General features: G+C 41.6%; 1 protein-coding gene across 1 annotated transcript; it reads right to left on the reverse strand.

Moving 5' to 3' along the window:
- Positions 1–1,496: 1,496 nt before the first annotated feature.
- On the reverse strand, positions 1,497–25,232 carry FNTB (farnesyltransferase, CAAX box, subunit beta). Its single transcript, XM_088146306.1, has 12 exons — positions 24,938–25,232; positions 19,441–19,505; positions 16,963–17,035; positions 16,220–16,311; positions 13,408–13,554; positions 11,719–11,802; positions 10,536–10,622; positions 10,254–10,383; positions 7,726–7,858; positions 6,588–6,699; positions 5,670–5,784; positions 1,497–4,060 (listed from the first exon to the last, which is right to left on the reverse strand). The coding sequence occupies exons 1-12, from the start codon at positions 25,076–25,078 to the stop codon at positions 3,953–3,955; spliced, it is 1,287 nt and encodes a 428-aa protein (XP_088002432.1). The 5' UTR covers positions 25,079–25,232; the 3' UTR covers positions 1,497–3,952.
- Positions 25,233–26,488: the final 1,256 nt, after the last annotated feature.

Here is a 26,488-nt window from a genome sequence, read left to right on the forward strand (position 1 = left end):
TGTCTAATGGCAGAGAAAAGTCATTATTGTCACTAAATGTTCCAGCTAAGCTAGTCAGTTCTTTGTATATTTACTGTATAGGAGAAATTAGATGAAAAGGTTTATCTATTTTCAATAATTGTTTAGAAAAATGTATTTGGGCAGCTGCTTTATTTACATGCCTAACTTGTACAGCTAATGTGTCTTGTAGGAACCGCGTATGTTGGCATGGCTCCTAGTGCCATGAAAGCAGACACCCTCTTAGCACCATCTCAGTAGGATGCTAACAAAATATTGAAGCAAGCAAGCGACTGCTGCCTCATACATAATAGGAAAAGGCATAAGTTCCCAATTTTAATGTTACAGATTGCAGCAGTCCCTGGCCCTGTTTCTCTAGAACATTTTCTCCTATAGGTTTGCAGAATCACCAGCCATAACCTCACACGCACAGGAAAGAAGTGGCATCTCCAGGATTGTGCTCCATTTTGGGATATTTATACAATTTGTGGAAGGTACGGGGCCTGGCTTGTTAACCTTACTGTAAGATAGAAGTGAACAATCTGAAAATTGTCAAATTGTAACATTAGGCTCTTTTGTTTTTCACTTTCACAGCTGAGTGGTTAGCCTTATTAATGATAGACTTATCAAGTTCAATTCAATATAACTTTTTATCCTAGCTCTATTAGTTTACATTCCTTGTGTTCTAAAGCGATAGAACCAGGAATTACAGCTTTAGCCCAGCCCCAATGAAGCCTTGGAGAGAGTGGTGATATATGTCATCTGTTGGGACAATTTATAAGAACAGTACTGCTTCGTACAGATACAACTGCTTAGCTCAGTTTGGTCGATACGTCCTTGTTCAGTGTTCTACCTGTACATGTTAAAAATATCCATTTCAACAGGGCAATTACATTTTCTTTTTCAGATCACCACAAAGCTATATTAAAAGTAATCTTTTCATCCTAAACTTATGTTAAGATAAATGTGTTTTATGTAAGTGACATCAAGTGAAAAACATTTCACAACAGGCCATGTGTGGTCCTTTGCGTAACTTCAATCAAAAATACATCTAAGCAGTAATACTGGCAACATTAGTCTGTCTTTCTCCTGGCATGTAGCCCTGATAATATATCAAGGGAAAGGAGTTCTTCATGCACACACATCAAGGTCCCCACCCTTATTTTTTTAAGTAACCTTTCAGTGATGAGACAGAACTAGTTAAGTAGCCCTGACCTCTGTTTCAAAAAGTAAATGAACACACTTGGGGCTTTCTTAAGCACTCTGTCATGCTTTAAATAAACTAAGCTATCTACATAATATTTATTAAATTTCAAACTTGTGAACAATCAGTAAAATCGCAATAATTGAACAGTAATTAGGACTCTTCACAAAACACAGTGGCAACCCAATCAGGGCTGCTGTTCCATTTCCTCCCCCCCAACACACACACACTTTTTTTTAAGAGTTCCTGAAATCTAACAGTTCTGGCATTTTTCATTAAGGACACCGTTCATCAGTCATTGTTTAATGGTTCTTTAATACAAAGCATAGCTTACTACAGTACATGAATAAGCATCCCTCTGCAACTCTTTACTGTCAGAAGTAGCACAAAGCTGCTGCTTTTTTTTTTACAATCCACCTGCTAAATAGCCTTTTCATTGTTGCATAGGAGCTTCTATTGCTGTCCAAAATCTTAACCATCTTCTGCAGCTGCATGGAAACTGCTTAGAGACCTACCCCCTCAAGCTGTAGTATTTTAAGCTTACAGAATTTACTGAGGGAGGTATGTTCAAGGAAAAAGGATACATTGTATTGTAAACCACTTAAAATTAAGTTGGTATCCAAAAAGCTGAATTCCTGCACCCAGCATGATTACACAAATAAAGAAAATTTGTATGTAGCTTTTTAGCATGCACTTGTTTAGAATCATTTACTTTGCTTTTCCTAATCATGGATATATTTAACTAATACTTCAAATTCACCAATTCCTGCTGCCCACAATTTGCTTACCTTTGGAGATTTCATCAAGCACTTATACCCAGCAGTTTTCAAGCATTTCCTTACAGGTATAGGAGATAACTTAGTTTTAAAAAGTCAACATCTGCATTTTCTCCTTTGTCTTGTACTGGTAAAACAGAAATATGAGTGTTGGTATTTTTTGCTGTTTTATATTCCTAAAAACAAGGGGAAATAAATGATGGCTCAGATAGATTTTGTTCCATTACAGATCAACAGTCTTTCCTGCCATGTAGATTTCAAAGGTGTGTACCTTTCTGACCTCACATTTATTGGAATTCCAACATTAGAGAAACCCCAGGATTCTGTCCAATAAGAGTCCATTCAAACGCATTCAGGGCATCACAGAGCTATACAGGTTGTAGATCAACCTTCCTTCACCTAAGTGCCCTCCAGATGTATAGACTTGAGCTCCTAAAATTCCTAACAAGCACATCCACTGCTGAGAATGCCATGAATTGACACGTACACACCTGGAGAGCACCCAAATAGAAGGCTGCTCTATGCGGTTTCTACTGTTTGCTGCAGAATACAATTCTTCATGCTCCAACTCCTTCAAATCATTCTTCCATAGTGTTACCTTTATGCAAGTGCCAGGCAGAACTGTTGGTGCTGTAGGACTCCTCTTAAGAAGCAGAACTGTGTTAAACCAACCTCAGCTTAATCTAGCCATCAAGAACCAGCAGCAGCGTATACGCTCCTGGAACTGCTGTTCGTATAAAGAAGCAAAACTCTATAAGGGCGAGCTTCCTAGAGTTAAGGATTATTTAATCCTTTGGAAATCTGTTTACAAAAGTCAAATGGGAGCTACCAGAAAAAATATATATAATGCAGTTTAACCAAGAATGCAGATAAGGGCTAAGATGACTGAATGTTCCCACCACTTATGAGGTGATATTATTTTAATACGGGTGGGATATTCACTGATGCCTGTTCCTACCATGCATGACAAAAACACAATCCCAAGAAGACAAAAATGTAATTATTTTCCTTAATGTATAGTCCGGCGCTAAAAGGGCTTTCAAGCAGCCTTCTGAATTAAAACACATTTACTGTGAAGAATTTTATTAACAGTCACGACTGTACAAGTAATAAGAAAGGAATTAGTGTGTGTGTGTGTGTGTATGTATGTACGTATATTTATTTATTTATTTTATAAAATGCATAAACATATTATCAATCCCATCCCTGGACAAGCAATTTGCAAGGGAAATAAAGTCCTGCACAACATATTACTACCTGCCTTGTTTTGCTCAAGGCAGAAAAAGACCTTTCAGTACCAATGTTCAAAACCATATTCCCCCAGTGTGCTCCAACACGCGGCACAAAATGATATAGTGTGGATCTGCACACTCTTCTCCGTCTAGCTCGGTTTTCTTTCTCTTGATACGTCTGATTGTTAACATCCTTCATTTTATCAACTGGGAATCTCATCTCCTGGCTAGAAGTATTTAGAATTCCTCAGGGAGTGCCAATGGCCAGATGAGAGACTGCCTGCAAGAGTAGGAGATCAATATACCATCTCTGGCCAAGCCAGTATGCAGCTGATTATGAAGCTGCACCCCCCACCCCCACCCCCACCCCCATAATGCCTAGCATAGTGCAAATGAAAAAACAGAGCTGCTTTGCCAGATGCTTACGATAGTAACATGCTGCATTGTTTCAAAAACAAAGCTGCTCCTTAATGAGTGGGCTTCCTGCATAAGTGAGCACCCAGCATGACCAACCATTACACTATCACACAACCAATCTGCTATTCGGTACTGAAAACTAATATATTTTTGGTATGGCTAGCAGAGCTCTCTCAAAAGACACGCGCGCGCACACACACACAAAGTAGAGCCCAGGGAAGTTAACTTCATGGCTCAGTCCCACATCAGCCAAGACGATATGCAGCCTCATGCGCTGAACGCCAGGGCAATACACTGCACAGTGTCTCCAAGGGCTGCGGAAAAGCTCAATTAGCAAAAGTCTCTTCTCGACTTGGAACTGGCTTTTTCAGGAAGTGCATCACAGCTTGCATCACTTTGCCAGGGGAGATGTTGTAGACAGGATGTGTTGGCTGCTGTTTGGGAATAAAGGAAATGAAAGAAGAATTAACTGCAATTCTGTTGGCTGTCCCCAGTTCTGTAATTTAAAAAAAGCCAAATCTGGATATTTAAATAGGTTGTATAAAGACATTCAGTAAGCAGACACATTTCACTTTGCTTGAAAAAGGCTTGACCCCAGTACTATACCAAGTTCTGAAGCCTCAGTTCTGGACCTCTAGAAAACTTCCTCAGCTCTGCTCTGGCCACTGAACATGTTGTCAAGCTCAGTTTACATGATCAAGCCGTTTTCAAGACTTAGCATTCCTGTGGCTGTGTCCACAAAGCCTTGCTTGCCTACCTCTACACAATAGTAAGGCTCGGCAAACTCCTCTGCTTGCCACCTGCCATTTCTGTAAGGCTGGTGGGGAAGATTGTTCCTTCTCCTGGTTATCAGTTCAGAGGCTACATGAGGATGAAGGGATAAACCTGGAGGGGGCCTCATGCAAGCCTCCTGAGCTCTGTGGAGGATGAACAAGGCATCACTTGTAACTAAAGTTAGCACCTGAATATCTCGAAAGAATTCTTTTTTCAAAGTATTACCATCAAGTGGAATGTTTCCCCACAAGATGAACAAGAGATACAATAAATAGAGAAGACAAGAATTAGAGGGACATTGGACATGCCCCACATAGCACATCAGTATCAGCTTGCGTGTGATGGTTGAAAGCTCAAGGCCTGCAAAACAAATTTATGCAGAAGGCCCAAAAGCCTCAGCAAGTATCTACACCTTGAATATAGTTCCTCTTCTCTGCTCCATCACCATAGCCACCTATCCTAAATCTCTGAAATGTTTCTTCTTCTTTCATTTCAGCCACTAACTACCGTTGCCTCAAACTCTGTAAAAGCAAGCATGTGATACATGACTTCCCAAATGTATTTTATAATGCATGTTTTGATTTTGGCTGTTAAAAACTAATTCCTATGGTTTTTTCCGTTCCTGGGTGGTATCTTCTGCTGTATTTGCCAAGGAACAGATGCTGCTTCAGGAAAGGAAAATGTATGCAAGATTTCTGATAGACTTTATTAATCTCAGTAAAAACAAAGTCCTTCATTTATGGCACACTGGGGTGTTTCCAATCTAATATGTAAGAGGCAGGGGCTCTGTTGATGCAGGAGCAGTGGGACCTTCAATCTTCTTGATGGTAGAGCCAGTTGGGACTGAGCTTATAGACCTGGCTATGGAAGGGAAATGAGGAGACACTTGCCCCACACGAGACGCTAGTGTTCCTGTCCTGTTTCATCCCCTTCGGCAGCAGTGTTGCTGTCTGAAAGTTGCCTTACAAGACCGTCAGTTTATATATTGTTTGAGCTCCTACCCTGCACCAAGCCATGATGTGTTTTAACATCATTGAGCCAGCTATCCTGGTTTGGTTCACATATAACACTAAACCATGGTTTACAAGCCACCTTAAGGTTTAATACGTTGCAAGAACCTGATTTTAACCTATTACAAGGTACCTATTATCTGCATGTGGTTCTAATTAAGAAAACTCTGCTAGGAGGCTTGACCTACAGTAAAGAAAATGTAGCAAGTCCTGGGCATGTACACACATACACATCAAGTCCAGCTTAGACAGAGCTTACCAGGCGGTTCTCAGGCACTCCTAGCACAACTTCTTGTAAAAGGTCTCCGCTGCCAAAATGCTGTGCAACTGAGAGCCCACTCAGGCAATAGCACGTATGGTAAAAATCTCGAGACCTGGAGGGGAATCACACACAAGGTTGAGGCAACCCAGAAACTGGAGAGTTGGTATGCTAGATGTACATGCTTTTATGTGGAGTTCATTTTTGAAATTAGGGATGGAACAAGCAGAAGATTAAGACAACAGGCAAAGCTAGCTAGAATAAGACTCAAGTTCTGTACAGGTCATTGATCTCATGTTCAATACCTCACAGAAAGCCTATTGGTATCCCAAAGAAAGGCAGAAAGATCTGAAGGGTTGGTGCTAGAATTCTATCTCCTCAGAGTGTTTAGCTGTAATTTCTCAAGTCTTTTTAGCTACCAATGCATTTATTTACATATATTAAACTGGCTACATTTATCTTCACAATGGAACACAGGGCAAGTCGGGGGAGTAGTGGTTAAAGTTTGGTTGAGTTAAATGCCTGAAGTTTTGGGAGTGTTATTCTCAACAGGGTTGCCAGTAAGTTTGGGGTGAGCTATTTCTCCTGTCAAGTTAAAACAGAATTATGGCAACTTAAGCAAACAGGCAGAGCAGCACAGTTAATGTGGATTGCTGAATTTTGCTGCTCTTGACAAAGTGCAGAAATTGTATATTTCAGTGCAGATTACCCAGATCCCCCAATTCAGATTCTGATGCCAGTTCCTCAGCAACTCTAGTTCTCCAAAAATAGTCCTGTGCCTATCCCTTTAGAGCATCTCTGTTAGGCAAAGGGCTTTTAAGTGCCATCTCACCAAGACTTCTGATAATCCCAACTTTGTCATCTCCAAAAGCAAGAAAGGTGCCTGTAAAGAATCACCCAGCACTAGAAGTTACTCACTTTCCTGGTTTGTCCAAAAGACCTCCTGCAGGACACTGGCAACACAACAAGATGTATTCTTGAAGGGCTTGTTGGTCAAACATCCAGTGTGTCATACTGAGGGCAGGGTCACCTAAGAGAACAACACATCAATGAATACTTAAGAGGAACAGCTGAATTAGCTCCAGCACAGCACACCAGTGTGAATATACAAAGGGAAGTCTGAAGACTCAGTTTAGTTCTATAGCAAGACCCTGCTGGAGAACTATATTTCCTAACTTCTTATTGTTTAGATTCACACTTCCCAAACCTGGACACCATCCAGGGATTTCAAGTTCAGCTCTTCAGATTTTCCAGCCAACATAGTCATTGCTGAGAATTTTTGGAGTCAAAACCCTCATATCTGGAAGACAGTTATGTTGGGTAAAACTACTCAGATGCAATGGACTACAACACTCATCACGCCCAGCCAGGCTTGGAGTTGTAGCCTAACATATCAGGGGGGCACCAAGTTGAGAATGTCCCCATAGTACACTCACAAGTGTCAGTTGTAGGCCTGTGAGAATAGTGCTAAGACTAAGCAAACAGCTCACTTAACCTCAACCAAGGCGGCGCCTCCTGGGTTTTCCTCTTTCACCCTACTGAACTTTAAGGAGACTCTGCCAGGCAAGGATGACATTCCTAGCAGCTGTTGGCAGCTGCTGCTTTTGTCCTCTTGCCTTTCCAATTATAGGTACTCAATAAATCATCCTGCCCACCAGCAGTGTGGTAGGCTGCAAGACAACTGGAGGATCCAGTTGCTAAGGATGGAAGGAGATAATTAGACCCAAGTGAGCAAGAGGCAGGTAGAGAAGGGGCAGAACTCGAAATGTACCTTTCCTATCCTCACACATTACACTTTTCATGTTTATAACCTTTCACCTATCTTGAAATCAGGGGTCTGTTTCATTAGGTGCTTTCTAGCCCTACTACTAAGCTGAAAGAAGAGTATTTCTCAGTTGCTACAAATCAGAATGCAAAAGCTATGCTTATCCTGTGTCCTTCAGTCTTGAGCTTTCACTGGACCTCGGCACACTTGTCCACTCTGAAGAAGAAATAAGTGTCAAGAGACCACGCCCAATGGGAAAAGCATGGGCAACATTTTGAAGTTCAAACTTACCTTTGGCATGCAAAGCTCGATGTAGGAGAGGCAGTAAACCAGCCTGCCAGAATGAGTAGCAGCCATCCACCAGCTTGTTACAACGGCCCTGAAACCCTCCTTCAAAACGCATCTGACGGCTTGTGACCCAGTGCTGGCAGAGAAAGCAAGCAACCATCACCCTTGCTCAGAGCAATCAGAGCAGCTGTTACACGCAGTGGACCCATCTTAGAGAGTCACAGACATTTGCATGTCTTTGAGCAACCAGGATTCATTATCTCCCCTTCCTGCTTAATACAGCTTTACTGCAACAATGTATCCAGGTGGCCACTAAAATGTGATGGGAAATCTTAATCATGAAATTGAAAGGAGGAAACAGAAAACAGACCACTCAGCCAGCTGACTAAATTAATTTTATTTAACACCATTGTCACATGGTAGAGTTGCTATCCAGGAAAGCCACTGGGGAATGATGGTATAGCAAGTCCTCTCCACCCAGTAATGGACATGACTGTTTTTCCTCGGGGTGATAATGGACAAGAAGGTTCACTGTTACTGTTCTTAATGTTTTGATACGTTTTCTTTGTTATTCTTTCTATTTTGCATTTTTAATAATATAATAATATTTTATATTATAATATTATCTATATCTATCTATAAAATCATATTTAATAATATTGGAAAGGTGCTTAGAGCCTTTTCAGAACTGAGTAGCATATAAAATTGCAGTAGTAAATAAATATAAAAAGTCGTGTATAAAATTTTTAACTGAGATGCTGACATGAAACTCACTTATTCTGCACACGTGATGCAAGTGGATGAGGCACTAGAAAAAGTTGTTATGCTTGGCAGGGTTGAAAGAAGCAGAAGAAGGGGGAAACAACAGATAAAGTGGACATTACTGGAAAATTCTTGGAAGAATCAAGATAGCAAGCGTTTGTCCATCACCAGGGGTTGAATCTGATTCTACCAATATATCCAGATATATTGGTAGAAAAGCCTATGGACAGATATTATTTATTTTTACACTAAAGAAAGAACAACAGCGAATGGGTAATATGGTATCTTTGCTAAAGCAGTCTTCTATATTGTTATGCTGGATACAGATCCCATCATCACAGCCAGCACTACTAGTGCCTGTATAAGCCAGAGATGATTGAATAGATCTGAAGCATGAGATTGGGAATTTGGGTCCTAAACTAGTGAAGTATTTTTACACAGTTATGGATTAGACAGAGGTTTGTGACATAAGAAGTAATGTCAGACAGTTTGTCCAGGAGAAATATTTACACTTAATGCAGAGCACGCTGATCCAATTATGTAATATTGTACAAATGTCCAAATACAGTGGTACCTCGGGTCACGAACTTAATTTGTTCTGCGACTCTGGTTGCGACCGGAATTGGTCGCAACCCGAATCAAATTTTCCCATAAGGTTCAATGTAAATATGGTTAATCCGTCCTGACCCCTCCGAATTTGGTTGCCAACCGATTTTGGTTGTGACCCAAATCAAATTTTCCCATAAGGTTCAATGTAATTACAGTTAATCCATTCTGAACCATATGTATTTTTTTTTTAAACCACAAAAATATGACACAAAATATAGTACGAAGAGAGAGAAAGCTAACCTTGCTCGACGCGACTTCTGGCGTGGAGGACAGGAAGGCAGGTGGGGAGGCGGTTATTGCTTGGAGGGAGAGTCCCCCTCCCTACAGGAAGCCACGACCACGTGTCACAGCAGGGAAAATGGCCGCGGATCCTGTTTGTCACCCGATCCAGCGTTCGCGAATGGAAGCAAAATTTTGCAAACAGTGCTGTTCGTAACCCGAATTGGTCGTGAACAGAAGCGTTCGTGACCCGAGGTACCACTATACTAGGTTTGGAGAGAAGCAAAAGAGGAACCAAAAAAAGATAGGCAGGCCAGGATTAAAGGGGAAGCCCATTAGCAATGAACTAATCATGAATTAGTCACACCATTTGTTTCTGAAACTATAATACAGACTGGGACTTATGGACAGCCAATCAGAAAAGACCTATGGAAGACTGGTTTTGGATATGGTGATCGCAGCAATGTTATTATATGCACAAAGATGGAAAAACACTGAAATACCCACAATGGAGAAATGGACTGTGAAGATGGAAAAAAATGATCTGGTGACTGATGGATTTGCTGATTTAAAAGGGATGAATAGTGGAAAGAAGGGAAATGTGTAATTTTAAAGAGGGAGGTGTGAAGATCTGTTTGCTTGTAACTGCTGTAAAGGAGATCAGGAGCCACTTCTTTATATATTTTTCTTTTCTTATTTCTATTTGCTTTTCTCTCTTATGCTTTTCTCAAATCAAATCAAATCCTTCTCTCCCTTTTTCACTTTACTGTTTTCTTCTTTTTCCTTTAATTTCAGTGTATATGACTTTATGTTTACCTTTTATATCTGAGAAACTTTTTATGAAAAATTATGATGAAACTGTAATACAGACACGTTTGATTTCTCTCCTGTTCTTTTAATAGCCTTAAACAGATAAGCAAGACTGACAAATGGTTACTTACCAATAAACTTTTCAAATTCAAGACATGTTCGTTTTTCAGAATGACCAGGGCAGCCAATCCACAGAACGTATATCCTCCGTGGGCTTCCATGCCAGGGACACCACCGATCCCACCCTCCCAGTTCTGACATCTAATTCAAAATTAAAGATACAAAAGCAGGGGCTGTATTCTCATTCCCAAGATGGCAAATAAGACTAGCATTTTGCTTTTCCTGCTCTTGGCAGGTGAGAACAATCTAAGTTGGCAATACTTGGATCAAACCAAAAGCTAAGATGTTCTTACCTTGCAATCCATTCTGCTGTTCTTTCAAAGAGAGACTGTGTAATAATGTTGGTAAGGGAAGCTACTGATGCAGCACAATAGGCACTTCTAAGATTTAAATAAAAGAGTATTTAAAATCTATAGATGGAGAAAGAATATGCATGGCTCTACTGTTGTGAGCAAGAGGTCCTGTATTAAATTATACTATCTACAACACACTTAGGACTCTATTGAAAAATAACACAGGTCATACAAGGAAGGTGACTTCTTGTTCACTCACTATTAACTCTGAGTAATTCCTCCACTCTCAAAAAGCCACATATGCAATGAAACTGCTCAGGGTACAGAGAGGAGGAGGAATATGGGGGTAGAGATGGCAACTCTCTGCTGATAGAAGACTTACATCAGCAGCACAAGGAAGGAGACAGTTGTTGGCAGGTTCCCACCTGTCCTACAGCCAATTCTATTCTAAAAAAAGTCCCCCAGTTCTCAGAACAGAGGGCGGCGGGATCTGTAGGAGAAGGGGGTATTCCTAACAATTGGCTTCCTTCCCATACTGCTGAAAGCTGAATGAAAAAGGCTTCTGTGAGCAAATCAACATCAGTTGGGCACGTTTTTTAAAGCACAACAGAATGGAAATTATACAGAAAGCTAAATTTGGACTTTACATTCACCCTTCCCTTCATCAAGCTTAACCAAGGAACTGGTACTTTAATTTACATTCATAACTACAAAAAATACTGTGTGGATGTTGGCATTAATTAAGACAGAGAGACCTCCTTTACATCTTTCCCTCAAAATCTCACTGGAGAGGGGGGTAAAGATCCAAAGATGTTATATTCTTACACAAATGTGCAACCAAAGCTTCATTTCTTGATTTCCCACCTTGAATAGCCTAAACCATAATTCAGTTTTAAAAGTGTTTTCTTTCTTCAATTTGCTATACCGAAACACAACCTGAGCATGTGTGCTGTTTTCTCATAGAAGCATGGAACTCCTCTGAATTACAGTCACAGCAAGCCAGCATTGTTTACCCTTACTCAGGGTGTTTCTCTATAGCAGTAGCCAAGGCCTCAGTTTCTCACCTTATGTCTAGCCATGTAATTACAAACCAGCACAGAATGCTAAATGCACTTCAGGAGAAACCTCCTAATAACTAATAGCTCCTGATTTGCTTTTTGAGAAAGAAATACATGGAACATACCGGACATCAACTTCTCCCCCTATGTGCATGATGAAGGAGCCATCAGGCTGCTTCAAGGAATACAGGTATTCCAGAAGCTTCTCTCTGAAAATCAAGTTGAAGAACATTAGGAATATTTATCCCAACTACAAGAAAAACAAAGCAGCAAAAAAGTTTCAGAATCTCTACACCAACACTTTTTCCCTTTTTTTGATGTCAGCCTCCCTCTAACATGCTCTCCTGCAGAGCCTTGGGCCTTCACCATCTCTGCCAAAGGCAGACTTTTCATTTCCACCAAAGTGCCTTCATCATTCACAGCAGCTACCGTCTCACCCCCATGTGCAGAAATACTACAACGTGAGGATTAAGCCATGCAGGCAAAATACAATTACCCTGCCACGCAAGCATAATAAATCTTTGCATATACTCTTTGTTGTATCACGAATCAACAAAGACCAGTTCTGAGCACTGAGAAATGGTCTGACGTCATAAGAAACATCACAAGGCCAAACCAAGTCACATGACACTCAGTGACTCCTACTCTTGGAATTAGAAGCAACTGGCCAGTGCAAGAGGGGAAATGAGATGCTTGATCAGTGCAGAATTCCTGCCGAATGATCTCAGAATCCTAGTTACATAGTTTAGCTCCATACATACTTTCTCTCCTTATGACTCCCTGGGTAACTTATTTTATGGCCCAATTGTGGTCATAATAGGAAGGGTTATTTCTCTTCCTTTCTCCAACTTGTGTGTTAAAGATCATCCTTTTATAACTTTCTGAGCATACAATGTGTATCTTTTCAGAGTTATATCTTGAAGATCAATCTTGAAGACCTAACACGAACTAGTGCTTGACAAGTTTGTTTGTTTAACATGCATGTAAATAAACTTCCTACACATAGAGTTGACCAGTATTTCTCCAAACTCCACTTTGGGGAGATTGTATAAACATAGTGGAAGAAATACATAGTGCCAGATAGGCCATATGTTGCCACCACATAGGCCCAGGGAGTTCTACTTTTAGAAGGAAGGTGGACCCAAAGTATATCAGCTAGTAGATCCCTGGCAATCTGAAAAAGAATGATAACATTTCTGACTCTCAACTATTTAAGGTTAACAGCAACCAAATGACAGATAGTTATATAGTTGGCCAAGCTGCTGAATGTACTGCATCTGCCTGCTATGGGAATCTCACACAGTTAATTCTAAACAATGTGGAGAGGCACTGCTTTCTGTTCGTGTCACAATGTTCATCATAACCAGTGTTTCTCAACCTTGGCAGGTTTCAGCTGGGTGGACTTCAACTCCCAGAATTCCCCAGCCAGCAAAGCTGGCTGGGGAGTTCTGGGAGTTCAACTCCACCCAGCTGAAACCTGCCAAGGTTGAGAAACACTGATCATAACCTATAAGTCTCAAGAGCCAATTTGGGCTGGAATTAGCCTAATACAAAAAAAAAAGTGGGGGGGGAATCTAAACAAGAGTCATGAAAGCGGTGAGGTGAATTTAGTTGCCAAACAGCATCTTTTGGCAAAGTCTGTAAGAGAAAATGGTTTCTTGCTAGCTTACTAGTTGTCACCTCCTCTTCACTAAGTGGAAATATGGAAGCCTGGGATCATAGTAATATCTCTCAGGGATACTTTAGACATCTTCTATCATGGATGAGAGTGGAGCTAACAATCCCTTGGATCCCCTCCCGGGCTATGATTTTACCTGTTGATAACACTGTATGCCTCTTCAGTGCCAATAATACAGAGAGCATTCACAGCTGCATAAGTTGGAGCAAGATGTGGGTGTTGGCCTGGTCCTCCTCCAAAGCCTCCATTTGGGCTCTGACAGCGGCTCAGGAATTGGCACACGCTACACACCAAGGAAAGACAAAGGCAAAGCTGGTCTGTAATAAGCAGCAAATGCTAAGTTTTCTCAATACTTTGATTTTGCTATTGCTCTTTCCAGTACACCCACTTCTGAAAACCGAGCTATTATTCAAGACTTTTCCAGATGTCTCCCTCTTGTCCTATATCTCCATCATAAGATAAACGGGGGGGAAATCCATAATTTTTATGCTAGCGCAAATTTTAACACCATGTCCATGTCACTATACTCCACTGACACAGAAGTTGTATTTTCAACTGATTGTCTCAAATCCAAAAAAGCACAAGTGAGATGCCACTGGTGGAATGCAGCTTTCACATACTGTTGCTTCTGAAAATCAAATGCAGGATAAGATGCCAGGAGTGCATCAGGAGGGAAACATTCTGGTTTCTCCTCAAACGGTATAAATCTTTTGCCTTCTACAAGAGGGGAAACAATCTGCAGAAACAGGAAAGCAGGAAGAAATGTAGAAGAACCATCGTGAGCTCATACAGGAGAGATGCACACAGAGAGTGATCCAAGAACCAAAACATCTGCTCAAAGATTGTCTCTCACCAAGACTACTTAACTAACCACATGCTTTCCACTATGGTTTTGTGGTAGGTCAGATATGACTTTTGGACTCTCTCTCTCTCAATTATTCAAAGCAACCTTATCACTTGCTCTGGTCTAATCCGCTTTCAAAAAATTTAATCCTACAGAAGTTTAAAGTTTAGTCCTATGGATTAAACTGCCTTAATTATAGTTTGTCAAAATAGACCAATTTCTTAGCAGAGTTCATGAAATTAAAATTAATCATAATTTAGGATTCAGACCACCCAGCAAGTTGCAGTTATTTTAAAACAATTCCAGTGAAGGAGACAGATGAGGTACATGCCCAAGGCTCGAGGGGACTCATCCTCATCATATTAAACCAGCTTAATCATTATCCAAATGCACCATGGCCTTGACAGGTTGCAGTAGCTAGTCAAGCATGGATGATCTAGGAAGCTAAGCAGGTTAACCCTGATTGTACCTGTGGGGGTGGGGAGATGAGGTGGAACCACTCCAGGTACCACCTGGAACCAAATTCCAGGGCTACTGATAGATTGAGAAATTGAAAAATGCATTCCGGAGAAGGTGGTGGAAAACCATTTCTATAACCCTGCCAAGGAAACTGCATGATTACAGTCTCCAGGAGTCAATTCAAGAGCATCTTTACCTTTTAAATTCATGGTTCGTATCAGTTTTCCTGTATATCAGTGTTTTGAGTATACAGTACTGCCAATGCATTCCAGTGAACTGATGATGGGACTGATCGTGTTAGCAGAACGGAGGGAGGGGAAATGTCCCCCATCTCCCCACAGCTCAAGCACCCTCAAAATCTGTCCCAAACAATTGGGGGACTCTCCAGGGCAGGTTTTGGGAAGTAACAGGGGAAAGAGAGAAGAAAGCCCTATCACATGAGCAGACTTTCATCTGTATGAAATGGACTGAAGAATCCGCCATTCAAATGAGAAAATCTTGCCTCCTTGCTTTAGACCTCAGGCAGGAAGTCATTATCAGTTTTAATGTATTATAACAATTGTATTTTTGCTATATTTGGTAAGAAGCCTGTGGGGCTGCAATACTTTTAAAACAGCACAAAATATAACAAATAGCCCCATGTCTCCAAAGGACAATCAGGTTGTTTCTCCCTTTTCTCCTCATAAACTGCAGAACTTTTCTTTTGTCAGAAATGTAGTACACCTGACAGCTGCCTGTGGGGGAAAAACAGTATTTGTTGTGCTTCTCCCCACACCTTCCAAATCTGCTCTCCCCATCACCTCCTCTCTTGCCACCACCATTATCTAGGCTGATCACAAAAAGTACTAAAAGCTTCTACTCAAAAACAAATTATTAAGAAGTTGTTGTTGAAGCAAGATGAATGAGACAATGCACTGTTGTGTTTTTTTAAAAATCCAGACACATCATGCATGGACAATGGGATGGTAGCTCAGAAAGCCACATGCTCTGCATAGCTAATGAAGATTTCAGAAAATCGATTTCTATAGTCATTTTTGCAGCAGAAATTTTAAATGTAGTTTTTACCTTAGAAAGTGGAACAGGAATTCAATTCACATTACACTTACCAATTATTTCTCCTATGTGAACTTTGAGTTTTAACTTTAACACAATAGATAACTGATAAGGTATACTAATCTGTCTCACATGTAACCTGCTTATGCATAACTACCCAATCTTCTCCACCCCAACACCTCATCCCAATTTAAATCCTACATGACTAGGATTCCACTCTATTTATCTGATGAACTGAACTGCAGCTCATGAAAGCTTATGCCTTTTAATAAAATTTGTTAGTCAGCAAAGGTGCCACCAGATTCTTTCTAATTTTAACTTAGATAACTTTGAGTAGCCTGTTGGGAAAACAGAGAATTATGGAGGTACAGAATCCAAAGCCCTGATCAAAGTTCCCTTGATTTCTACAGTAGACGTGAACTGCAGTAGTTTTTAAAATCTCCAATCAGGACTGGAAACTTTTAAGGAAGTAAATCTTCAAACTAGAAGGAGTTATCTCCTGCTCCTATATCACATATTGTACATTGTGCAATTCCTGAGTAAGTCACCATACATACTAAAGAAAGAGTACATCTGATGAAACCAAACTTACTCAGATGCTATCGAATCTGGGATTGGTTCCCCCAAGAGTTCCAGACTGTGCAGGATCCAATAGCACAGCCACGGGCGGCTGGCATCCAGACACTAGAAAACAAGGGAACCACAGCTGTTCAACCCTGACACAAGAAGCAGTACTACATTTGTAGGGGAATACTTTCTGCAGGAGATTAATCAGAAGTACGGAAAAGCAAATAGCCTGTCTAAGAAGAGAAAGAATTTAAATTAATTGGGGAATTTCCACAACATTAAAAAAAAACAAAAAAACATTGTGATTTGTTCTGTATTAACCTCATGCTAACCTCTCTTTTTATTTATTACTATCTGGACAAAGGAAAAAATACAAGTAACTAATCCATGGAGCCTTCCCCCAATCTGGTGCCTTACAGATGTGCTCAGACTGCAATTCCCAGAATTCCTAGATCTTACGGGCTTTCTGGGAGCAACAGCTCTAAGCTGCAATAAAGCTTGGAATCCTAGCAGGGTTTGGTCCTCCAACTGAAGGGGCTAGCAGAGAATGAGCATAACAAGGCCAGCCAGCAGGACTCAATTACTCTTCCTCCAACTCACTTAATATTCAGGTTCCTGAGAAATAGTAAAGACAGAAGCAGAAGAAAAACAAGCAAGGAAAATACCAAGGTCAGGTAACCCATGGCCAAATCTGTTATTAGAAGCCAACAAACTGGAAACATAATCTGTAAGAAAAAGTATATATTTAGTTCAGGTTACAGAAATTACCTCATAAGCATCTGTCAATTGTCTTAGTCCTCTCTTCAAGTAGTGGAAATGTTTCTCTCGTTGCAAAACATACCTGATGGATTGACCAAAACATACCATTTTAGCAAAGTTTCAGAATATCATCTGAGTGATGAACAGGCTCACTTGTCATTCAGTTAATTCAAAGGACAATAACAACCTGTATTTTCCATATATAAATAAATGTGATGTGTTTGTATTGATGGATGTATACAGAAACACTCCTTGACCAACCAGTTCTGGTTTAGGTAAATCAGGAATCTGGTTTTATTCTTACTGGGATAAGCCTGGCCTCTGGCTTACATATCACACTAAACAAGCTGTGATAGTTATTCATGTTTATTAGCTGTATTCTCTTGAGGAACATCTTGTGTCAAAAGAGTTCTTGTGAGATATAAGCTATTTTTATATTAGAAAATATATTATTATTACTATTACCACTACTACTACTACTTCTACAAATAATGTAGGTGTCACCTCCTACTATTGACTTCCAGTTTAGATGCACAAAAGGTCTTTTCTGTCACCTCATTCTAATGTTTTTTTCTTTCTTTTGAAAGACAATTCCCAAGATTTAACACTTTGGAAATCTGGTCCATTTTTCCAAGAGGAGTTTGCCATGCAGCATGAGGGCTGCACTGGCTCATCTTGATCTTTAACAGCATTTCTTATTCCTGAAAACTTAGGAGATGTGTGGAACTGATAGCCAACCCCTCAGTATCTGGTGAAGGGAGGGGCACTGAACATGGAAGCTCCAATCATAGTTACTATAGCTTGAATCCACTGACATTTGCCTAATCCTCCTTCAAAGCTTATCTAGAATAGCAACCATCACACATTGTGGCCCTGGATACTGTAAGTAACATGCAGCTGAGAAATGGCTGAATCAACAGGTCTAGCCATTTGTCAAAACCATCCTTAATCACAACACCACTGTAGTTAAGAGATTATTTCCTGTGCTATAGCCTTTGTCTCTGGGTGTCTATGGAAGCCCAGTTAAAGTTCAGTACTTTCATTCATGATTTTAAATATTCAGCGTTGAAAAAGGTTTTGTTGGATGGTAAGAGAGAAGCTATAAAATGTATAATAAATATGTATAATAAAATGTAGGCTTTGCTGCAGGCTCAGCAAAGTAAGCTTATCAAGAAAATAGGATGACAGTTACATACCTTTTACTAGGTGATATATTTATTTCTTGCCCAACCCAACCCCTAATGAAATCATTCACTTTCTTTACGAAGGGAGAGGTGTCTCACATTCATTTATTATGCAGGAAATCTTGCCATTGTAAAGTTTGAGAATCCTGCCATAAATTAATAGTGCACTGCAGTTCATCAACACAATCATCTGTGTCATACTGCCAGTCAGTTTCTGCTGGATAATCCTGAAAGCTAACAGAATAATGTCTATCTCTTGCCATTTTATTGCCATTTTAATTATTAACAGTGGTGTTGATTGCTGTTGCTTATTATAAAACATCTAAAATAATTAGCCAGTGTACAAGATTTTAAAACAGGCTCACTAATAAGAGTCTAATAATACTCTAATACTAATAATACTCTAAAATCAAGAAACGTTTGGGAGAAAAAATTAAAATGGAAGAAGGGTCAATACACATCAGCCAAGGTGAACATATGTGGATTAAAGAGGCACATGCATTTAATAAGGTCACTGGTGGGTCAAAATAAGGTTGGGGAGCAGGCAAGGTGCTTTTAGAAAGCAGATTCCTACAGAGTGAAGGCTTCAAAGAAGAATATACAAAGACCAAAAGATAAATATAAAGGAGCAAGAGAGACACGTATTAGAAAGTATATACGTGTATAACTCAAGATGACCCCCCCCCCAAAAAAAGTCAGTGAAGTGCATGATTTCATAAGCGTTTTATCCTGTTTCTTCAAGGTGCATGTGGCTAAGCCACAATTGCTAATTATGTAAAGGTTTTAAAAGAATAAGTAACAGCAGTGGGGAGGAGGTAGAGATGCTGATGGGAAGGCTCTGGAGTAGGGCTCCCTCCCTCCCCCTCTGCTATTTGCGCTGGAAGAAAAGCTCCCATTCAGGAAAAGCAGCAGATCTGCATCCAACGCAAAAACAACAGGAATAGGGGTGACTTCATGATGTTCCTCTAAGAAGGAATGAATGGAACTCCACACAATATTCCACAAATGGGCATCACAACTTTATACACTTACATATGCTTGAATATTTAGATTAGTAAACAAAAGAAAAACTTTCCCATCTGCCCCCACTGTTGCCCCCACTTGCATCTTCCTCCACAAGAGTCTCTGTGGGGTTGAGAGACAACCCGCAGATATGAAATCAAGTGCAGGAAGCTGCTGTGAAAGGAGCAAATATCTCTAAACAGATAAGCAGGCTAGTGCAATTTCAGATCCAAAGTCCTTAACAGTTTAGGGTTTTTTAAAATTGTATATAGAAGAAAAGAAGCATGATACAACAACTTACTGAGTTTCATGATGATTTCTCTTGTAAACATCAAAAACTTCTTGAACAATATCCTCCACTTTTGTCTGCAGCAAGCCAAAAGGACAAAGTAGAGTCACAGAAAACACAGAAGAAGAAAACACTGTAATTAGCACAATAATTTTTATGTAAAACCTTCTAATGTGCACAGAGTGAGCTCTAAAGGAGATCAGCCATCACACTGTAATAAAATGATATACCATAGCATAGCGTATTATTAGCAAACATGCTATAAGGGTTGTGAATGCACCCAGGTAGAGTCTTTTGTATCCAAACACATCTCCACTGGTGCAGAAGACACTTTCCATGCTGATGCACTGTGGTAGTATCAGCATGGCCTTCCACAACCTTGAATGAATAAACTGCTAGGATCAAACTATTTGAGGAACCCTATGTTGTCCCATCGCCACAGTGGAACACAATAGCAGAGAAAATGCCGGCAGTAAATTTTTTATGAGTACTAAAATCTTGTTGCATAGAATATATTTTACTTGAATATAATGGCATAATATATTTCAAATATTAATTGTAACATTGGTAGCAGCAAGCAACATTAACTGAAGAATATTCTCCAGTAGAACAAATGACTCTCCAAACTAACAAAAAAGATGCAGCCTGTTCCTTTAGAAAGGGGCACAGAAATTCAATTTTCTGGATTTCTATTATATCAATGACTGTTCAAACAGAGCAAACTTGCAAACCAGCCTTCCATGGCAAACTAAAGTGACCCCAGGGCAGCAACTTGCCACAGTCTTTCTTGCCTCTACTGAGCTAGGCTGTGGCTTAGTTTGCTGGCATCCCATCAACATGGTAGTTAATATTATACCATACATCACTGAATCAGATGCTGGCTATTATGCTGGTGAGAAGCACCTTAGGGTAGGTGATCACTAAAATTAAGATCTAGAACCTAGAAGAGAAAATGAGATGAACAACCAAGGCAACAGGTTATTTATATTCTACTACAGGGCCCCAGGAAGGATTGATAATGAAGCTCAAGCTCAGATACTTTGGTCACCTAATGCGAAGAGAGGACTCTTTGGAAAAGACCCTGATGCTGGGAAAGATTGAAGGCAAAAGGAGAAGAGAACGGCAGAGGATGAGATGATTAGATAGCATCACTGAAGCAATGAGCATGAAACTGAGCAAACTCAGGGAGGCAGTGAAGGACAGGAAGGCCGGGCGCAATATGGTTCATGGGGTCACAAAGAGTCAGACACAACTTAACGACTGAACAACAGGGCTCCAGAATTCTTTTAAAATTCTGTAGTTCTAGTTCTTAGCGAGTGGTGAAACAAAACACCTATGAAGCTTCTATAAAAGGGCGCTGGACATTGGGACCTAAGTTCTCTGAGATGGGTAAGAAGGGGTAGAGAGACCAGAGAAGGGGAAACTTGATGTCAGCCCTCCAAGGTAGACCAAACTTAGAAACCGAAGACACAAAAGCTAATATTACTTTTTACTATAAGGTTACAGTAACAGAATCTTGCAAGTCTGAATGCATCCTATCCCTGCCCCCTTTAACTTCATGAGAATTTGGGAGGGTCATGTCTGAGACACTTTCTCAAATTACACTTCTGCCCTGGACTCAGATTTCTTTTATCTGACCACTGTCTTGGTTGCAGCTCTTCCTCATGTTCCTCAAGGTTGTTCCTTCTGTCCATTATACTGACCTGACTATAGAAATGGTGGATGGACAGGAGAGAAAACATGTAATTCAAAACTTGGATGGAATAGATAACGAAAGGCTTCACAATTAGGAGATGCAAAAGCTACAGAGGGATATGTGCATCCCAATTTTCATTTGCTTAAAACAAGAGCCAGCCTTGCTTTTGTGAACACAGGTTAGGCAAAAGCCAAAACCAACAAAGATATTTGTGAGTGTCTGTGGCCAGTTCAAGCAATATATATATCTTCTGGGTCTGCTAGGAGGAAGACAGAAAGCTCAAATCGCATTCTTATCTGCATTCTACAACTGGTCTTAATTAAGTCCAACTAAACAAAGTCACGGTTGACATTTTTCTGCTGGTTTGCCTTGTAGTATTTCCTTGCCTTAAATTTTAAAAAAGTATTCTCTTCTCCCATGGAATGATCTTCTGGAATGATGAGCAGTGATTCTACCTCAGAGATATCTTAGGCTTCTAGCAACAAATCTCAAATCCAATTTTAATTACAGTCATTCTGGCCTTTAGAGAAAGGCAACAAGAGCAACTAAACTCAAATATAGGCCATGGAATCCAAACACACTGGTTATACAGAATTGTTTTGACAGCTGTGTGTATCCTGCCTTAAACATGCTTCTCTTCAGGGATTTAAGAAAGCTGCTTGGCTTTCTCTCAGTTTCAGATTGTTCTTATGAATCCAGATTCTAGAGTTGAGATCATGCATCTTTTAAATGGCAGAATAATTTTAAATTTGCAGAGAATATGGTAAGCATACAACTTTTGCTCCCTAATCCTTTTTTTGTGGGGAGAATCATCTTAAATTCAGGGACTTCTTCCTTGGGGTTAATACAGAAATAATACTAGGAATCAGATCTACCAACTCAGATTCTTAACATATTTCTTACTTAAAAAGCATGAGCCAATTTACATCAAGTTACACTGACTTTCTCTCTAGCATACCTTTGCTCAGCCTGGTAGTTCCTAGGTGGGTAAGAATTGCATTCCCCTGATTTGCAGATCCAAAACATCTGGTGGTGCTAGGTTAGTGAAAGTTAAGCCTACTAATCAGCACCGAAGAGCAGCCCAGCCCAGATGTTACAGGCCTTTCCTGTCCCTGCTTAATTCTACAAATGAATGAGAGCTTGTATATGCCAAGCATAAACGCTCTACTATTATCTCCAAACTCCCTTTATTCCCAAGCCTGAAATGTCTTCAAGGAACAAACTATTATAATATCATCACCCAAATTAGATTTTATTCCCCGAAAGGTACCCTGAACATGGAAATTATACTTTACAAAAAAATGACATAATCCAGCTGAAAATAAACTAGAATCTCTTGTCCAGTCATTCTAAATTTCTATCAGTTACAAAACTTTTTTTAAAACAGTATGCTTCTGTATGTTATCCTATCTCTTCGAGCAGGAGTCGTGAGTCCAGGAGGACCCCCAAGTTACGCACTGGGTCTGTCTGGGGCAGTGCCACCCCATCCATAACCAACGATGACAATGTCCCGGATACAGAGGAGCCATTAACCCACAGCCACTCTGTCTTACCAGGGTTCAGCTGGAGCCTGTTGTTCCCCATCCAGACCCTCACAGCCTCCAGGCACTGCGAGAGGGCGGAAACAGCATCACTTACCTCACCAGGGATGGAGATGTATAGTTGAGTATCATCAGCATACTGATGATACCTCATCCCATGATGACGGATGATCTCACCCAGCGGCTTCATATAGATGTTGAAAAGGAACGGAGAGAGAACCGAACCCTGAGGCAACCCACAAAGGAGGGTCCGAGGATGGGACCTCTCGCTCCCTATCACCACCGACTGGGATCGGCCCCGGAGAAAGGAGGTGAACCAGCCTAAAACTGTGCCACCCACCCCCATATCCCTGAGCCATCCCAATAGGATACCGTGGTCAACGGTATCGAATGCCGCTGAGAGATCAGAGATCAAGGAGAGCAAGGATGGTCGCACTACCACCATCCCGCTCCCGCCAGAGATCATCCATAAGTGCGACCAATGCCGTTTCCGTTCCATAGCCGGGCCTGAAACCCGACTGATAAGGGTCCAGATAATCCGTTTCCTCCAGGACCCTTTGGAGCTGCGAAGCCACCACTTTCTCAACCACCTTCCCCAAGAAGGGGAGGTGGGAGACTGGACGAAAATTGTCCAGTATAGTAGGATCCAGGGAGGGCTTCTTGAGGAGGGGGTGCACCAACGCCTCTTTAAAGGGTGCCGGAAACACTCCCTCCTGCAAGGATGCCTTAACCATCGCCTGGATCCAATACATGTCCCCTCCCGAGCTGCTTTCACCAGCCAGGAGGAGCATGGGTCCAGATGACAAGTGGTGGCCCTCACAGACCGAAGGATCCTGTCCACTTCCTCAGGAACAACAGGATCAAACTGTTCCCAGTTAACTGGGCAAGAACGATCCCCCGGTATCTCCCCAGATCCTGGGCCACACTCGGAGTCCAACTTGGAATGAATCTGAGCGATTTTATCCTGCAGGTGCTCTGCAAATTCCTCCGTGCGGCCCTGCAAATGCACCGCCACATCCCCTTACCCAGGAGGGACTTGGTGATGCCAAACAGGACCGCTGGGCGGCACTCTGCAGACGCAATAAGGGCGGAGAAGTATTGGCGCTTCGCCGCCCTTATCGCCACAATGTAGGCCTTAATAGCGGCTCTAACATGTGTTCGGTCGGATTCAGTCCGTGTCTTCCTCCAGTGGCGCTCTAGACGTCTCTTAACCCTCTTCAGCACCCTCAACTCCTCCGTAAACCACGGGGAGTGTCGGGGCCGGCGTGGCAAGAGAGGTCACAAAGGCGCAATCCTGTCCAAGGCCCCGGCCGCTTCTCTATTCCAGGCAGCAGCCAGGGCCTCCGCTGGACCGTGCAGGAGGTCCACGGGAATATCCCCCAGCTCCCTCTGAAACCCTAACGGGTCCATCAGGCGCCGGGGGCGGACCAATCGCATGGGTCCTGCCTCCCTGCGGAGGAGGGTGGCATAGGAGAAATTCAGGGTCACCAGGGCGTGATCTGACCATGACAAAGCTGTACATCTCCCCTCAGGTCACTTTGCCATTGCTCAGACAAGAAAACTAAATCTGGCATGTGGCCACTATCTCGGGTTGGGTCCCGCACAATTTGAGACAGGCCCATGGCTGTACTTTATCCAAAAAGTACAGCAAATTTTAAGGACAGGGAAAGATACAGAAAACATAGCAAAGTGTAATGGTGTGTGTGTGTTTACAACATTCAGCATTAAACATTTGTTTCCACCAAAACTTTTCCCACCCGTTTCTTCACAAAACAATTCTTCTTTGATTTTATAAAGTGATTTTCTAGGAAAGAAAGCAAGGAATTCTAATATAGGAGATATGTTCACACTAACTGGTTTACTGAATTAACTGGGTTCTCAGAATCCACTAGACTATAATCACCCTGGGTGAATTCACGTGTTGAACCATAAACCAGCCCCCTACGTTTCAAGTGTCTGGTACGGCCCTGCTGACCCCGAGGCAAACGCAGTAGGAGAAAGCACTGAATGGACCTTTTGAAACAACTTATGGCACATGGCATGAACTTCCCTAAGCAATAGGCTACCAGCAGTGAACTCACACGGCCCACGCGGCCACTGGAGGATAAACGCGCCCCGCAGCACTGAGAGTTCTGAGCCGCCGCGAGGAAAGCGACCCCGGGGCATGATGATCCGGACCGATAAAGTCAACGGGTCCCCTGAAGCCGCACGCATTGCACCCTGGGAGCTGTAGTCCCACTACAGGAGACGCGGGGGCGGCGTCCAGTCCCACCTGCTCCGTCGAAGTGAGGGTCCGAACTCCGTCATCGTCCAGCCGCTCCCGATCCGCGTCCCCGCTGCCGCCACGCCGGTGGCGCCTTCTGTCGGCGCCGCCGTGGTGAGTGGAAGCTGCTGCCGCCGCCGCAGCCGCCATGCTCCTGGAAAACGCTCAATCCGCACGATTCCGGCTACCCGAATCCGACCGAGAGGCAGCGAGCTGAAACTCAGCTACGGCAGCTCGCAGAGGACAATGCTCTCAACGCGCAGCTATGCTTCAGTTTTGCTGACCTTGCTTTGAGGCGTTTGCGGAAGCGCTGTGGCTCACCATCGACCCCACGTGGCGCGTAGTTTGATCTCTCCGCTCAAGTGGGGCCTGGAGATTAGGTTAGACGCGGCAAGCGACTCTGCTGGGCTGCTTGACCCTGATGGAAATTCTTCCTTTCTGATGTGCTACGCTCTGCTTTTGACTGGATGAAAAAGGGCGACGGAGAATATTGGATGGATTTGCACACTGAACAAAGCCACGGTTTCTTGAGTAAGCCACACTGACTTACATCACATAAACAAACCATATTATGGCCTAGTGTACTCGACTTCATACAGTACACTAAGCTTTACTATAGTTTATTTCACTTTGGCTGTGTGTGCTGTGCAAACCCAGCTAATTATACTTTATTCAATAAACCTGATTAAATCTAATTTAGTGTGATGCAAGATCCATACAATATATTTTAAGCCAATGTGATTTGTAACCTATATCTTATGGTTTGGTGTGTTGTGTAAACCCAGAAAATACTGGTTTATCCATCAAATCCTGGTCAAGCAATTTATGGTTAGGCTGCATTGTATAAACATAGAGTATGAGTCCATATATTAGCTAGATTAGAAGAGGTTTTTCCTTCCTCTCCAGAAGGAAGGGAGAAGGGAGAAGAAAAACCAAATTACTTAGGATTTAATTGCTGTTTAAGCATGCTTTTGCTTGCATAGTAATTATGCTAAGTAGATTAGGCCTTCTGAAAATGTCTAAGCAGGCTGTTTTGCAATACATCTTCTCCATGTAGACAGGTGGCACGTGGGAAGAAATCCACATGCTCAAGTTAATAATTACAGTTTTATGGCTCTTCAAACTCACCTTGTTCCCTGGCACGGTGAGACCAAGGGAATGATTTCATATAGATAGAAGCTTTTTTTTCAGGATAGGGTAATCTTGTTTGATTCAGAGGAGGAAGAAACAGAGTTCCAGTGAAATATCAAAACTAATAGAAATTTAATTTTGTCAGTTACAAGGATTGTATTTCATATATCTGATTTTATAGGGACTGAAACATATTGACACTAATAATTACTCTCTATCCTCAGTGTAGTATGTTTGCTTTCCTCAACCTGGTGTCTTCCAGATATGTTGGACTATAATTCCCATAGGTAGGGGATGAAAGCCCAACACATCTGGAGGATACCAGCTTTATGACAGCAGATTATGCTTTTTTCTTTCATGTAAACTGTGGCAGACAACTGCTTCCTTAGACTGAGGTACTGTTGCTAGAAGAATGAGCAAGTTTGCTTA

Source organism: Python bivittatus, unplaced genomic scaffold (assembly GCF_059951505.1).
Source record: "Python bivittatus isolate LINGU-HERP-01145 unplaced genomic scaffold, Pbiv_v1 ctg000480_np1212, whole genome shotgun sequence".
In the NCBI taxonomy this organism is placed as follows: Eukaryota; Metazoa; Chordata; class Lepidosauria; order Squamata; family Pythonidae; genus Python; species Python bivittatus.